The following is a 16,383-nucleotide window of genomic DNA, read 5'->3' on the forward strand; positions in this document are numbered from 1 at the left end:
AGCCAAGAAGAGAAGCAACAGATACAACCGCCTGCATCTAACACTGCCTGAGAGCAATACACACTACAAAATCTCGACCATTCTGCGACGTTTCACTTGTGTCACGTAAAACCGTTTTTTGTCACGAGAAATACCTGGTGACATTTTCCGGCACCCCACCGTCACCGAACTGCCGTCACAAAAAATAAAATCTTGACGGTACCACTTCCTCCGCCAGGCAAGACTTTGCCTTATGTGACGAACACAAATTCGTTCCCGAAGCTATCTTTTGCAATGGTGAAAAAATGTCACTAGACTATCACCGTATACGATCTGCCCCTCGTCGTAGTTTTCGATGACAATATATCCGTCAGTAACTACCAACCCATCATGTTTGACCAGTCAACATTTCTAACATACGAGTCCATAATATGCTGACGTGGCACCCTGGCATGAACTATGCCCATTTAGCTGCATCAATTGTTCTTTTAATATTTTGTATGCACAACGGACGAGATGCGACCGAAATACGGCCGCACATCAAACGCACGACCGGCGCATCCAAAAATCCGAGCAGATACGATCCTATAATCACCCCAAACAAACGAAAAGCGGACGAAATGAACGTTCATTTGAGATCATGCGTTGGAGTTTGCCTTAGTTTGGAGACAATGACATGGTGTCGAGTGAAAAGCTCGGGCCTGCCTCTCGTCACCCGGCTGCTCCTATCTCGCATAAGATTTCTGGGCGGCTCCTATAAAAAAGTGTGGTCCCATCTAGAAGAAACTGCCCCCGCAAAAAAAAAAATCTAGAAGAAACTGTGGCCCAAACAGAAGCCGTGCCCGGATATGATCGAGGCCGACATGACACGCACACTGGCTATCCAGCACCCACTGTGACGCGCATCGCTCTAATGATCACACGCTTGTGATTCGGAAAGAAGAGGAAATTGTTAAAAACAAAGGAAAAATGATGATCACACACATCGTCCGATATAATAATCCTGCCGTCCTCTTTGCCTGATTGCGGGAACACGACGGGCTGATGGAGTCGAACCGCGAAGCGGCAAGGTTCACCCGCACAGTCACAGTCGGCGGACACGACGGAAGGCTCGGCGCAGCCCCGACAAGGCCGGGGGCGAGCTGATCCAAAGGAAAAATAATTGCCTTCGCCGACGTCCACAACTTGCAAGAGATAATAAAGCGATAAGCATCGCACTCGCACCACCGCAGCATGGCTGCATCGGAGGAGTCACCCCTCGTTATATAGCCGTCGCATCACTCACCTGCTCTTCAGTATAGTGTGAGCCTGTGACTGAGTGGGAGGGAAAGAAGAGGGAGATCAGGAGATGGGGAAGGGAGGGAAAGGCGAGGCGGCGGCGGCAGTGGCCGGCGAGGGGGAGAACATGGCGGCGTGGCTAGTGGCCAAGAACACCCTCAAGATCATGCCCTTCAAGCTTCCGCCCCTCGGTATTTTTTTTTCTTCCCGACCTTTCCGTCGCTGATTTTCGCTATACAGATCGACTCGCCGTTCTATGATTTTGAAATCCATTGCTGGCTCGTGAACTCCATCGGTTTTCTGCCGATTGATCTAGTCCAGAAATATCTGTTTTTAGACAGTCGGTCCTGAAATCCAGGTGGCACTGACAAGTTAGACTTTTTTTTACCTTATCTTACTTATCGGGTTTGCGAATGTCAGACATGGAGGTAATATAGGAGGAGAGCTCAGATTTAACACAATTTTTTATTTGAGTCAGTTTGCAGACTGTAACTGTCACTCTTCCCGAACAGGAATGGTATGTGAAATTCAGATATCCCCGGATCACAGACCTTGGTTGTAAAGAAAACCACAGCCCTTTACTTTTTTTTTCTTTTTTTGTTTACAGGCAGAGAGGCCCTTCGAGCATCTCTAATCAACACCAAAAAAAATTCTAACTCCTACTAGGAAGCAGTTTCAAAGAAAAACACGCCTGCCTAAGACCAAAACTACCAGAGTCGCCATATCGGCTCGATAGTACAATAACCGTCAATAAGACGTCGTCGTCCATCCCTCGACCTGCATAATTTATGGAGCGTGCTCAATATCCAGCCTGTGAACCTTCATATTTGGAGGCTGAGGGTGTTGATATGGAGCAGCCTCCATCCGCAACCACTCGCACGGGAGGAAAGTTTCAGTCCGTCCACTTCCTCCCGCGTGCAGCCCGGTCAATGGCATAGACGTCATCTGTCGTTTCTGAGACTGCCAATGCTGCACCCACTTTCCACCTGAACGGAGCAAATCCCATCATATTTACCATCGGAGTGCGCCCCATTCGCGAGTATATAACCCCCATTGCCCTCCTTCATTGGAGCCACCACATTCACACTCTTCCCCACCCCCGTTGCGGCGCACTCACCCCCCATCGGCCCCCTTCGGGGACTGCCACCCTCTCTTCCCCAATTACCATGTCGGCACAGCCGCGCCCTCGGCAAGACCAAAGAGTACCGTGTTGAGAGAGAGTTCTGGAGAGGGCATGGGAGTACTCAGAGTGGGTCGCGGACGACGCGGTCCTTGACCTCCCCACGCCACGTGTACTTCACCTCATTTCAGTGGTTGCCCCCACAGAAATGGCCGCGGCGCTCACGCGACCTTCAAGACTGTGGCCTTATCCCTCATCTAGGATGACAGGGTTCGTCAACCGCGTGGCCACAGAAAGTTGCGGTGACCGAAGTTTCCCCTGCCTACGATGTCACTTTGAAGAGGGAAAAGAACCCATAGTTCAACAGAGAATCATTGTAATCCTTCTCAAAATCCATTTTGTAAATCCATGTGTAAATACTAGTTGAAATCGATGTTTAATCGTGTATCTAAAAACTCGCATCGTTGAGGTGGGGACTGAAACTGAACTGAAGCCTGAATCTTCTGAATTTTGAAATTTTGGAGAAGAACCTTTGTAGTCCACAACAATTAGGACACACATGTAAGAAAAACATGTAGCTACCTTTTTGACGACTCTGTGTTTGTGCACAGGCGCCGCGGCTTCCATATTCCATATGGCTACTCTTCTAAAAGCAACTCTAGTAGAGTCACCATAACGCAGCGTTTATATCCATATGGAGCGCGCTCCATATGCATTATGGAGACCACCGAGGCAAAGCACAAAGTTAGAGTTGCCATATTTAGCTATCTCCATATCATGGAACCCATTTATCAATGAGGCATCTTATTTCCCAATTAAAGACAGTATAACCGCACCTAAAGTGAGCCCTCTCAGCACATTACATTTCTGGCCGTCCGTTTTCATGATCTAACCGTTTCTAGCCGTTCGATCTGATGTCTATTGGCCTCTCTCCTGCATATGTTGAATAGTGGCCCAGTTGTCCTAATGGGCTGCTACTCTTATGGCCGAAACGAAGCATTGTGGTAAACTGGGCCTGCTCTGCCAGCCGCCAGCCCACCTATCCAATGAACCGTCAAAGTCGATCGCTTGCAGTGTGCTATATAAAAACTCTCCCAACGCGCAGGACCCTTTATACCTAACCTAATTTCTCATCTCCCTCCACCGTCCACACCTTCAGATCCCATCCAGATCCATAGACCACCTAGCGACGACTACCAGCACTGAAGCAAGCCGAAGGCGCGCCGCCGTCATCGCCCCTCCATCGCCGGAGTCGGGCACAACTTGTTGTAGTAGACAGTCGGGAAGTCGTCGTGCTAAGGCCCCGTAGGTCCAACGCACCAGAACAGCAACCGCAGCAGATGAAGAATAACGTAGATCAGAAAGATCCAATACGAAGACACGCGAACGTAGACGAACAACGACGAGATCCGAGCAAATCCACCAAAGATAGATCTGCCAGAGACACACCTCCACACGCCCACCAACGGTGCTAGACGCGCCGCCGGAACGGGGACTAGACGGGGAGACCTTTATTCCATCTTCAGGGAGCCGCCGCCGTCTCGTCTTCCTGAGCAGGACACAAACCCTAGCAAAACTGAAAGAAACGACTAAAAACGGAGCCCTCCCGCCGGCCCTTGCCGAGATCCACCGCGCCTCCATGGCCCTAGGGCCACCGGAGAGGAGGCGGACCTGCGGCGGCGACGGCAGGAGGCAAAAACCCTAACTTTTTTGTGGAGGAAGGAGGAGGCGGCGGCGGCGGGAGGCAAAAACCTGAACTATTTGCGTCGAGAGTCTTGTCAATCCAACAAATTGTTGATGATAACTACACATTGTACAAAGTATATGTTCTGCAGTATACAATATACTGTTATTTTTGTACATTACTTATGCAAAGGGTAAAAAATTGTAATTAAAATGATATGCAGATGTTTGGGCTGGGCTCGGCCTTTGAACTTCTACATGTTTTTTTCCCTAATAGAGATGTCATGATGGGAGCCTTTGCAAGAGCGATTTTTCTAGGAGCGAAGAGAGCTCACGATCAATCACAACATGTATCTACCAACCATCCTAAACTCATACAATTGAGACACATACTTGAATCAACTACAAATCCGTCAAATCTAACAAAAGTATATTAAAATACTGTTTTTTGCAATCCAACCGAATTCTCCTTAATTACACATTATGATTTTGTAAAACGAAGGAGGTAAACATGAAATACAAGAAACCACAATACTACTTCAAAAGCATTGCGAATAATTAAAAACAAATTACTTCATATCCCTAAAAAAATTAGAGCCAAATTAGACTGGCACGGCAACGCGCGCCATCAACAATCTAGTTAAAGTAATGACTTCACGTGAGGTGGGGACCAGATGAAGTTTCCTTCACCCACACACAACTTTCAGCCTCCTTTGGTTCATAGGAATATTGTAGGAATTGCAAAGGATAAGAGCTTTATAGGAAAAATTCCTTTGGAGCCCTTTGGTTTGTAGGAATGGGTTCCTATTTCTATGTAGGATAGGAATCAACCCTTCACATTTCAAAGGAAAAAAACATTGGCCTAGACTGAATGGAAAAATTCCGATTCTATGCATCAAACGACATCTTTTTATCTATAGGATTTGAGATGCATGTTATCTCACTTCCTATGATTTTCCTATTCCTATACTATTCCTATCCTATGAACCAAAGGAGGCCTTCATATGGAGTGCACTCCCACACACAACTATCATATGGAGTGAGCTTTAAAAGGCAGCCCTGAGACTCTAAATATGAAGGCTGGGAGGTGGCGGGAAGATGTTGTGGATTCCATTTTCGAGTGAGTGGTAGGAAGTTATTAGACTACATTAGCGCATGGATTATATTGCACCATCTTTAATTCATGTTCAATGCAAGGTGTTTAGAAAAATAAACTGACTTTTGTTTATGGACCGATACTTATTTATAGAGGGCTCATGCTTAACTAGCCACCTCTGTTATAGATATAAGCATTGATGCTTCATAAAATATTGTTTGTTTTAGTAAGCAAGTCCTTAAGCATCTTGCATTGACTGGTCAAAAAATTTCAAGAGTTAACTCGTGTGTGCTGGACTTTGTGGATTAATTTTTGGGAATGGATTAAAGATGCCCTTAGGCAACATACACTTGGTATCGGCTACTTTTTTTCCGAGAACGCACAAAAGATCTGTGTGTCTATATACTTATCCCTATATTAAGGTAGAAAACAATGTCAGTTTACATGAATTTATTCTGAAGGCACCGAGGGGGGTGGCGGCCCGAGCGGTCTACCGCGGCAAGCTACGGGGCTATTCTCTTTAGACTACCGTTACCGAAAAAGGCTTTCGCCCCGCTTTATAAATAAAGCAAACCGCCACAGAGCATACAAACCGAAGCAAGTCCACACACACCCACCCAAGACTCACGACAAAGTACATAGGTTCTGCTGAGGGCACAGCTCAACAAGCCCAAAAGGAAAACAAAAACAACACCCACACACCAAACACAAGGCGTCTAGTCAGGATCCGGCGGAGGCGGCGGGGGCGGCGGCGACAGGCGGACGGCCATCGAACGGATGTCGGCGATGAAGACGGAGATGGCGTCACGGTCCGGGGGGCGGCTAAGCGGCCGCCAAAGCTGCAAGAAACCCGAGAATTTGTAGAGAGCGTTAGTAGCGCGACGAAGGGGAGTAGGACGCGGGGGACAACTGGAGTTCAACAAAAAGGTCCGGGAAATTGGTGTGGCACCAACTACCACCGACCACCTCGCGAAAGCAGCTCCAGAGGAACTGGGCGGAGACGCAGGAGAAGAAGATGTGGTTCGAGTCTTCAGGGACTCCACAGAGCGGGAAGATACCGGTGCCCGGGCCATTGCGCTTGCAGACCTCCACTCCAGACGGGACCCTGCCGCGAATCCACTGCCACATGAATATGCGGATCTTCAGGGGAACGCGGACGGACCACACCATCGATAGGGGGAGGGGAGCGGAGGATGGGGCAATGGCCGGGTACAGCGACTTGGTGGAGAACAAGCCCGACGGATCCAGACGCCACCGCACAAGGTCCGGTCTGCCATCCACCAACGGCTCATGCAACGCAACGCAATCAAGCAACTCACGCCAGGCGGCGGATTCCGCCGGCCCAAAAGGCCGACGGAAAGCAAGGCGCCCTAAGTCAAGAAGGGCCCTATTGACCAAAATCGTGGGGTCGACAGAGATAGAGAAGAGGGCGGGGAAGCGGGCTGCAATGGGAGCGTCTCCGGCCCAACGATCAAACCAGAAAAGCGTCGAGAGGCCGGATCCCGCCGAGATGGAGGTCCCAATGCGGAGCACCGGGAGAAGCTGGACAATAGACTGCCAGAACTGAGAGCCGCCCGATTTCTGGCAGAAGGCTAGGGGCTGACCCCTCAGGTATTTATTCCGGATAATGTCGAGCCAGAGGCCACCTTGACCCTGGGCGATGCGCCAGAGCCAACGGGAGAGAAGGGCAATATTCATCCTTTTAGAGCACATGATGCCCAGACCACCTTGCTCCTTGGGCTTGCAGATGTCAGGCCAGCTGACCATGTGGTACTTCTGCTTATCATGCTCGCCAGCCCAGTAGAAGCGGGACTGAATTTTGGCGATCTCCTTGTGGAGAGATTCATGGAGGCTGTAGAAACTCATAAGGAACAGAAGGAGACTGGAGAGGGAAGAGTTGATGAGAATAGTCCGGGCCGCCTTAGATAGCCATCTCCCCTGCCAGGGCTCGCAACGGGATTGGAGCTTAGTCACGGAGGGCCGCAGGTCCGCGACGGAGAGTCGCGAGTCGCTAATGGGAGTCCCCAGGTAGGAGGTGGGGAAAGAGCCCAGGCGACAATTAAGTCTGTTGGCGATGGCCATAGACTCAGAGGGGGAATATCCCATAACCATGACATCACTCTTCTCAAAGTTGATCTTGAGGCCCGACATCTGTTGGAAGCAGAGAAGGAGGAACTTGAGGTTGGCGATGTCCACCTCCGAGCCTTCGACCATAATGATCGTGTCGTCAGCATACTGGAGGATGGAGATCCCCGAGCCCCTAGAAAGGTGTGGGGTAATCCCGCGGATGTGGCCAGCGGCTTTTGCCTTATCAAGGATGGAGGCAAGAGCGTCGACTACCATATTGAACAGGAACGGGGAGAAGGGGTCGCCTTGGCGCACCCCACAAAGGGTAGGGAAGAAAGGACCAATCTCGCCGTTGATGTTGACCGCCGTGCGACCGCAAGAGACCATTTGCATGACTCTAGTGATCCACCGGTCATCAAAGCCCTTCCGAAGAAGGACTTCCCTGAGGAAGGTCCAGCTAACAGAGTCGTAGGCTTTGTGGAAATCGATCTTCAGAAAGACCGCCTTAAGGCGTTTGACCCGGACCTCGTGAAGGACTTCATGAAGGACCAGGACTCCATCTAGGATATATCGGCCCTTAATGAAGGCCGACTGGTTAGGGTGGGTTATCCGGTCAGCAAGCAGGGTCACCCTATTGGCGTACCCTTTGGCCAGGATCCGGAAGATCACATTAATGACCGTGATCGGCCGGAACTGGCGGATGTCGGACGCCCCAGGGACCTTGGGGATGAGAGAGATGATCCCGTAGTTGAGGCGCCCCAGGTCAATAGAACCAACAAAGAATTCCTTGAAGATGGCCATGACTTCTGGTTTAATCACGTTCCAGAAGGTCTGGAAGAAGATGACTGGGAGTCCATCCGGGCCCGGAGCAGAAGAAGCATTCATACCCTTGATAGCCTCCCAGACCTCTTGCTCAGAGAAGGGGGCCGTCAAGGCCGCGTACTCCGCGTCGGACACTAGTTGGAGGCCGGCCCAACAATCAGGGGCGAGGGAGATGCCGCTCCGAGGAGCGGTAGAGAAAAGGGACCTATAGAAACCGTCGACATGGGTCCGGATGTCGCGGGGGTCCTGGAGGAGGGTCTCCCCATTCCAGAGAAGGGGGATGGTGTTGCGTCTACGGCGGCCGTTGGCGATAGCCTGGAAGTATGCAGTATTCGCGTCACCCTTCAGGACCCATTTCTGCGCGCCCCGAAGGCGCCAATAAGCCTCCTCATTGGTGTAGATCACGGAGAGTTGGTATTCGAGGTCATAGCGGGACAACCACTCGTCCGGAGAGAGACCCACCACGTCGGCCCTAAGGTCAAGGGCCTGAATCGCGGTAAGCAGCGCCTTCTTACGCTCCCTGGCGTCGCGGCCAAGGTTGGCCCCCCACCCCTTCATAAAATGCCCACGTTTCGCACAGAAGTGCCACACGTCAATAGCCGAGGAGGGCCGAGGGTGGGGGTGGGCCCGAGCCTCGATCCACCGCGCGCAGACGGCGTCGGTAAATCCAGACTGGGAGAGCCAGAAGGTCTCAAAGCGGAAACGAGGGGGGATCGGCGGACGCTCGTCCGCGGAGGAGAGAAGAAGGGGGACATGATCCGAGCCAATCCTAGTGATGGCGCGGAGAGAGGCTAGGGAGCAACGGAGGTCCCACTCCGGGGACACTAAGACCCTGTCCAAGACGGACTGGGTCGGGGAGGCTTGCCGATTGGTCCAAGTGAACCGGGCACCAATCCTATCAATCTCCCGGAGGGCGAGGTCAGCAATGAAGTCATTAAACAACTGCATCCGGGCAAAGCAGACATTGTCATTGCTCTTGTCTTCCGCCACGCGCAGCAGGTTAAAGTCGCCACCCACTACCACGGGGAGGGAGGCAGCCAAGATCTTCCGGTGGAGCTCCTCAAGGAAGGCGGCCGACCGACTATGGTCGGTAGGCCCGTAGACAATGATGATCTCCCACTTGAAGTTGAGAGATCTCTCGAATAATTCCATGCTGACGAAGAATTCCCCCCGATCCATGCTGCCCACCTTGAAGGTGGCATCCTTCACACCTAAAAGGATGCCACCCGAGTGGCCTGAGCTCCCACTAGAAGGGAGCCAGTGCCACACAAAGAGGTGGGAGCTCAAACGGTCGAGCTCAGGGAGCGAGAAGTCGCGACGCATGGTCTCTTGAACGGCAACGATGTCGATGTGCTCATCCCGCATGTACTCCACAAGTTGGCGGCGACGACCATCATGGCTGAAGCCGCGGATGTTCCAAAAGAGGGCTCGCATTAAGGAGCCATCGGGGGGCTGCTTGACCCCAGAACACGAGAAGCGCTTTGCACGCGAAGAGCCGCAGTGCGGGAGCGAGTACGGCCACGGATCTCCGTCCCGGCCGCCGAAGGGGGGGCGCCGTCCGCCGCGGACCAGGCGGGGTGGGAGACACCCCCACCGCAGAGGCGGCCGGAGGTAAAAGAAGGGCTGCACGTGCCTCCGCGAGCTTCCCATCAAGGATCTCACGAGCTCTGATGGCCGCGATCTGGACTAAAGGGGGGCCAGCCTCCCCTCTGAAGATGATCGCGGAGTCGGAGGCCACTTTGGCGAGGTTCCCCAAAGGAATGGACTCAAGCGCAGAGAAGGAACAAGACGAAGCAGAGGGGGAAACGGCGGGCATACCTGGCTCCAGGTTACGGGCGGCAGCGCGGAGCTCCGCCCGCTCGGGGATGGGCAGAGCCGGGCTGCCCTCAAGGTGGGCAGCATCCAGGCGCGCACTCCGGCGGGAGGCAACCACCGGGGAGGAGGTCGACCTACCGCGACGGGAGTAGGCGGCTGAATGGGGGGAGGGGGCTGGGCCGCCATCGGAGTGAGCACGCGAGCCGCACCCTCCCCCGTCAGAGACGGCGAGGGAGAGGCCAGCTGAACAGGCCCAGAACAGCCGAGGAGGAGTGGCGTAGGAGGTGGCGACGCAGCCGGCGGAGGAGGTGGCGCGAGGAGGGTCGCAGGGGCAGGAGCCGGGGCATCCCGCGGCAGAGGCGAGGGCGGGGCATCCCCTAGCCGTGGAGGAGACGAGGCGGCGGGGAGACCGGCGGCCTGGGAGGGGGGATCCACCACAGGCGACATTTCCCCCTCCGCGGGCGCCGCCGGCGCATCAGGGGGGGCGCCGAGGGGCAGGGCCACCGAGTCCCGCTCCGTAGGAGGGAACGAGGCGGGGAAGCGCGGGGAGGAGGCCGGGCAGACCACCATGCCCACACTGGAGATGTCGCTCCCCTCGGAGGGAGACGCCGCCGCGAGCGAAGGGCCACCCAACGGAGGGAGAGGAGCGGCCTGGCGGCCCTTGCCCCCCGCGGCAGGTGGAGGAGGCGAGGGGGAAGGGGAGCGGGAGTCCTCGGACGCTCCCTCCTCATCCGAGCGGTGGGACCGGGAGCGGTGACGGCCGTGGTAGTCCCCACCGGCCCCCGGGTTGCCACCTGGGGTGCCGGCGTCGAAGGAGCGGGGGCGCCCAACGTGGTTGGGAGGCTCGGGGGCGAACCTGAGGTCGAAGCCCTGGTCGTTGGAGAAGACGCGGACTGAGGTGCGAAGCTTGGAGGAGTCGAGGCACTTGACCTTGACCCGGACCTCCTCCTTGCGAATAGAGAGCTCATCAACCACCACCACCTTGCCTAAGAGACGGGACATCTGGCGGATGACGAGCTCGGACCGCGCAATATCGGGGAGGCCGGAGATGAGGATCCAGGCGGTGTCGAGGACGGCCACGGCCTGAGCGTCGAGAACCGGCTCGGAGATCTCGACAACCAACTGGTTGAGGGCGAGAGTGATCTGGCCACTACGCTCGCGTAGCCGTAGCTGACGGAGTCGGGGAAGACGACAGAGAAGATGTGACCGGCGGAGGGGGTGACCACCCAGTCCCACTGGTGACGGTAGAGATGGTTGAGCTCAGCCTCAATCATCTCCGGGGATGCCACGCCATCGACGACCGTGACAATCGCCTGAAGGGAAGGAGACGGCGGAGGGGCGTCAGGGACCTCGAGGTGGAAGAAACCCAACCCCTCGATCCCATGCCCATACATCATGAGCTCCGAGACCACCGGTCTATCCGGACAAAGGAGGGCAGGGTGGCCGGGATCCTTGCAGAGGTAGCAGCACCGTTGCCCACCTTTCGCCACTCGACAATGATCACGAATTCTATCAAATTTAGCATTAAAAGCCAAGTGCTCATGAGAACCCTCTGGTTTCTCTCCAGCCAGATGCATCTGAGTGAGCAAATGATCACCGAGTTGACTTCCTTCCTCAGCTTCGGGTATCAACTACTTTATTGGTGCATTGTATAGAGTCAGTGACCAGTTATATGATGACAATGTTTATTCGTGACCAATACATTGGATGAAGCAACACGTCACAATTTTGGCGGGTTTCCGTTCAGACAATTTTCTATATAGGTTATTTAATCCATAGCAAATTTGAGTTACATGTACTCCAGTGTCTTGTGAAGGTTTCTATGTTTGTCTGTGCACAATCAAACGTCGGTACAGGTGTTCTGAAAATCTTGTTAATCGTCCTGAAAAGAAAAATCTTGTTAATGGAAGAGGCTGAATTGATTTACCTCTCCAGGTCCTTATGATGTGCGAGTCCGGATGAAGGCGGTGGGCATCTGCGGCAGCGACGTGCATTACCTCAAGGTGGTTTCTCACATTAAACGTGCAATGATCTAGTAGCTCCTATCAAGTACCTTGATATTTCAGAGTACTCTGTTTCTTTTCTCAAGCTAAAAATCGTGACTTTGTTGGATTGCAGGAGATGCGCATCGCGCATTTCGTGGTTAAAGAGCCCATGGTGATCGGGCACGAGTGCGCTGGCATCATCGAGGAGGTGGGCGACGGCGTGAAGCACCTCGCCGTGGGAGACCGCGTGGCGCTGGAGCCCGGCATCAGCTGCTGGCGCTGCAGGCACTGCAAGGGCGGCCGCTACAACCTCTGTGACGACATGAAGTTCTTCGCCACCCCACCTTACCACGGATCACTTGCTGACCAGGTACGTTACAGTTGTTCTGAAACGCAGTTGCAATCTGCAAGCTGAGCTTGATGATTTTGACCATTTGTTCCTGAGATAAATAATATCCTGATCAATGTGTTGGGTTTTGGGTAGATTGTGCATCCAGGTGACCTGTGCTTCAAGCTTCCAGACAACGTGAGCCTGGAGGAAGGCGCCATGTGCGAGCCCCTGAGCGTGGGGGTGCACGCTTGCCGCCGAGCCGACGTGGGCGCCGAGAAGAGCGTGCTCATCATGGGAGCCGGCCCGATCGGCCTGGTCACCATGCTCTCCGCGCGCGCCTTTGGAGCGCCCAGGATCGTCATCGCCGACGTCGACGACCACCGCCTCTCCGTCGCCAAGTCCCTCGGCGCGGACGCCACCGTGAAGGTCTCCGGCAACACGGAGGACCTCGCGGGGGAGATCGAGCGCATCCAGGCGGCGATGGGAGGCGACATCGACGTGAGCCTGGACTGCGCCGGGTTCAGCAAGACGATGTCGACCGCGCTGGAGGCGACGCGGCCGGGCGGGAGGGTGTGCCTGGTGGGGATGGGGCACAACGAGATGACGGTGCCGCTGACGTCGGCGGCGATCCGGGAGGTGGACGTGGTGGGGATCTTCCGCTACAAGGACACGTGGCCGCTGTGCCTCGAGTTCCTGCGGAGCGGCAAGATCGACGTGAAGCCGCTCATCACGCACAGGTTCGGCTTCTCGCAGGGGGAGGTGGAGGAGGCCTTCGAGGTCAGCGCGCGCGGCCGCGACGCCATCAAGGTCATGTTCAACCTCTAGACATCCAGGCTGCTACTGTTGCTAGGGATTCAAGCCATGCTTGGACTGGAGCTGCGTGCGTGCATGCCAGCGTGTCCGCGTGCGCGCGGTGTGTTGTGTGTCGTGAAACAAAATAAAATGACTGTGCAGACTGATTTCTATCGTGAAACTGGGATGTCAAAGTTAGAAGGGAGAAAGGGATTTGGTGGAATAGTTGTTGTATTGCTTGAGTCTCGCGGGCATATATATAGAAGTACAAAGATCAATTTGGAGTACAAGACAAGGCAGGACCAAATCCTAGTCTATCCTATACTTCCTAATAATCTTATGCTCAACATCCCCCCGCAGTCACAACGGTAGCGACGCAGACAATGAGACTGGAGAAGTATCCGAAGGCAAGCCGACAGACACCCCCCACAGTCGTAACGGTCGACGCATCGTGGAAGTCGTGACTGGAGTGGAAACCGACGAGGTTGCTCAAGCAGGCGGTAGCCCTTTGTGTCGTTTGTCGATGTAGCTGAGAGCGTGTGTGATGGAGCCGTGGTCGAGGTAGCCGTGCGAAAAATGCCGTGGTCGATGTCGAGTCAGGGTGGCCGGTGTCGAGGAAGTCGCCGTGGAGCCGCGGGCGCAAGGGGGCGCCGAGTTAGCATGGGCGCAGTGGTGTCGAAGTAGTGGTGTGCCGGAGAGGAGATGTTGACGACGCGTCGCGGCGGGTTTGCCAAGCCCGGGGACACGTCGTAGACGAAGGCACGCACCGGTGTTGCCAGCACCGGGCATGCGTAGACGGACGAAGACGAAGTTGACGAAGCACCGCACCAGGCTTGCCAGGCCCGGGGACACGTCGTGGACGAAGGCACGCTGCGGTGTTGCCAGCACCAGGCATGCGGAGACTAGGACCTGCACGAGCTGTATGCCATGTCGAAGAAGTTGGAGGGCCAGCAGAGAAGAACTCGACGACGGTTGCGGCGTCCATCGGCGCGGGGCCAATGTCACCAACGGTGGTCGGAGTAGACGAAGTGGTCGGGGTAGATGACGGCGACGCTGACGACGGGCCGGTGCTGGATGAAGACGAAGGAGGTGGACGGGCGACGGCGGCGGCTACGGAGGTAGCGGCGGCGGCGGCCAAAGAAGAGCGGCGGCGGCAGCCTGACGGCGGCGGCGGCGGCTAGGTTAGGAGTGCGGCGGCGGGTGCTCGAAGTAGGCGAAGAACCCTGACAACGTGACGAATACCTGTGCGGACAGTGGCGTTCCCGCGCCAAGGGAGACGGCGCGGCGCATACCACGGGAGGTCGACGCGCGGGGACGATAGAGTGGACCGCGGGCCGCGGCGCTACGACCCGAAGGGGCGCCGCAGCGGGGGCAGGCGGGTCGGGGCAACGGCGGGAAGACCTCTGGGCAGCGGCGGGGACCGCGGGCCGCGGCGTTGCGGCCCAAAGGGGCGACACAACGGCGGTTCGCGAGTCAGTGCAACCGCGGGGACGGCCTCGGGACGGCGGCGTGGACCGCGTGTCATGCTCGCTACGGCCCGACGGGGCGACGCAGCGGCGGCGCGAGGGTCGATGCAGCCACGGGACGGCCTAGAGCGGACGCCCTCGGGGCGGCGGGGGACCGCGGGCCGCGGCACTACGGCCCGAAGAGGCGACGCAACGGTGACGCGGGTCGGTGTAGCCGGGAGAAGAACCACGGGGCGGCGGCGCTGCGGCCCGACGGGGCGACGCAGCGGCAACCCGATGCTCGATCGGTGGAGAGGCGCGCTGAACTCGGGGACGATCTTCACGGGACCTGCGGAGGCGTGCGTAAGCAACGGGCCAGGTTGGTCGCGTGGCGTAGATGAGGCGGATCGCGGCGGCGAGCGGGTGATGAAGCCGATCGCGCGCGAGGTTGGGGACGCCGCTCGGTGAAGGCGTGGTGGCGGCGGAGTCCGAGATGAAGCCGACGGCGGCGGGCGGCAGGGCGACTATGATTGGCCGCCGCATGGTGCGAGGCCGCCGGGTCAGGGTGATGCAGGTGTCCCGGTCGGAGCAGGGCGGTGACGGCCGGCGTAGATCGACGGGCGGGCCGTCGCGCGAACGGCGGCGGTGGAGGGTCGCCGCATGACGCGAGGCCGCCGGGTCGGGGCGACCGGTGGGCCGACGCGCGAGGCCGCCGAGTCAGGACGACCGACGGGCAGACGCGCGGACGACGCACGAGGCCGCCGGGTCGGTGAAGAAGCCGGCCAATCGCGCCGGTGTTGGAGTAGAGGCGCACGGCATTGACGACGGCGGTGGGCGACGCAAACCGGATCACATAGACCAGAAAACCAAAAAATAGACACCGATCAAAGCGACCGGCGAGAAAGAGAAAAACCCGGATCAAAGGATCGGGAAAAAGACTCTCTAGGGCAACCGGCCAACACGGCCGGTGGACGAACCCTAGGTTTGTGCGGCGCGGCCCCCGGCAGCGGTCAAGGAGGCCGCCCGCCCCGGGGGTGGCGCGCATGTCCGGAATCGGTGGCGGCCAGGGTTTAGGATCGACTTGCGATAGATACCATGTTAGAAGAAGAGAGGAATTTGGTGGAATAGTTGTTGTATTGTTTGAGCCTCGTAGGCATATATATAGGAATACAAAGATCAACTTGAAGTACAAGACAATGCAGGACCAAATCCTAGTCTATCCTATACTTCCTAATAATCTTATGCTCAACAGTCAGGAACCGTTTCGAGCACATTCGCCGATAACAAACCGTTCTCTCGCCCTTCCGGTCACTCTGTATAATCAAGCACATTACCGCATTGCACAAACATATGCACAAAGAACACCATATTATACTCCTATATAAAAAATGTTGAAGTATCTATCTCATGGAGGCTTCGTGGACGAGAGGGTGAGAGCGCCCTCTGCGCCGCCCGTCTTGCCGTGGCGTGCTGCGGGCCCTCTCGAGACTCTCGTTGCCGTCTAATATGTCCGGACGGCGTGCACCTGGGCGACCCCCCACGTACATGCCGGATGGACCGCGGACGCACATAGGGCCAAAGTCTTGTGGTGTTGTGTGGCGGTCTCGCGTGCGAGGTCCTGTGCGCAATAGGGAGGCCGAACCCGCATGGCGGCGTCTTCGACTCTATGTGGGCTGGTCCGGTCACGCCAGTAGGGGCACGCGACACACACAACCCCCATCGGATCGGTTAGATCCTCGGTTGCACCAGCTGGGCCCGCACGGGGCTCATGGCCGGCTGCGACTCGTGCCTCGGCTCGATTACTCGGTGGCGCGCTCCTCGCCATCGGATCTCCACGGCCGCCACGTAACCACCCGGTTTTTTCTGGGGTCCATGGCGTGTGGGTCGTGGACGTGAACGAGGCCACTTCTCTGTAATGGTTTTCGTTGCGACCTAGTGCACCCTCTAGCGCGACGCCCTGCACACGACGG

The 16,383-nt window shown here is 56.1% G+C and overlaps 1 protein-coding gene across 1 annotated transcript; it reads left to right on the plus strand.

Annotated features, from left to right (window-relative positions):
• Window positions 1-1,157: 1,157 nt before the first annotated feature.
• LOC119336444 (sorbitol dehydrogenase-like) lies at window positions 1,158-13,255 on the plus strand. Its single transcript, XM_037608462.1, has 4 exons — window positions 1,158-1,448; window positions 11,796-11,863; window positions 11,979-12,215; window positions 12,330-13,255. The coding sequence occupies exons 1-4, from the start codon at window positions 1,328-1,330 to the stop codon at window positions 12,999-13,001; spliced, it is 1,098 nt and encodes a 365-aa protein (XP_037464359.1). The 5' UTR covers window positions 1,158-1,327; the 3' UTR covers window positions 13,002-13,255.
• Window positions 13,256-16,383: the final 3,128 nt, after the last annotated feature.

This window comes from Triticum dicoccoides, chromosome 7B (assembly GCF_002162155.2).
Source record: "Triticum dicoccoides isolate Atlit2015 ecotype Zavitan chromosome 7B, WEW_v2.0, whole genome shotgun sequence".
NCBI classification, from domain to species: Eukaryota; Viridiplantae; Streptophyta; class Magnoliopsida; order Poales; family Poaceae; genus Triticum; species Triticum dicoccoides.

Excerpts from the sequence above, each read along its gene's own strand:
- LOC119336444 (XM_037608462.1), top strand. The coding sequence starts at position 1,328 with ATGGGGAAGGGAGGGAAAGGCGAGGCGGCGGCGGCAGTGGCCGGCGAG. Across the intron at positions 11,864-11,978 it reads GCGACGTGCATTACCTCAAG|GAGATGCGCATCGCGCATTT; the intron begins GTGGTTTCTCAC and ends GTTGGATTGCAG. Across the intron at positions 12,216-12,329 it reads ACGGATCACTTGCTGACCAG|ATTGTGCATCCAGGTGACCT; the intron begins GTACGTTACAGT and ends GGTTTTGGGTAG.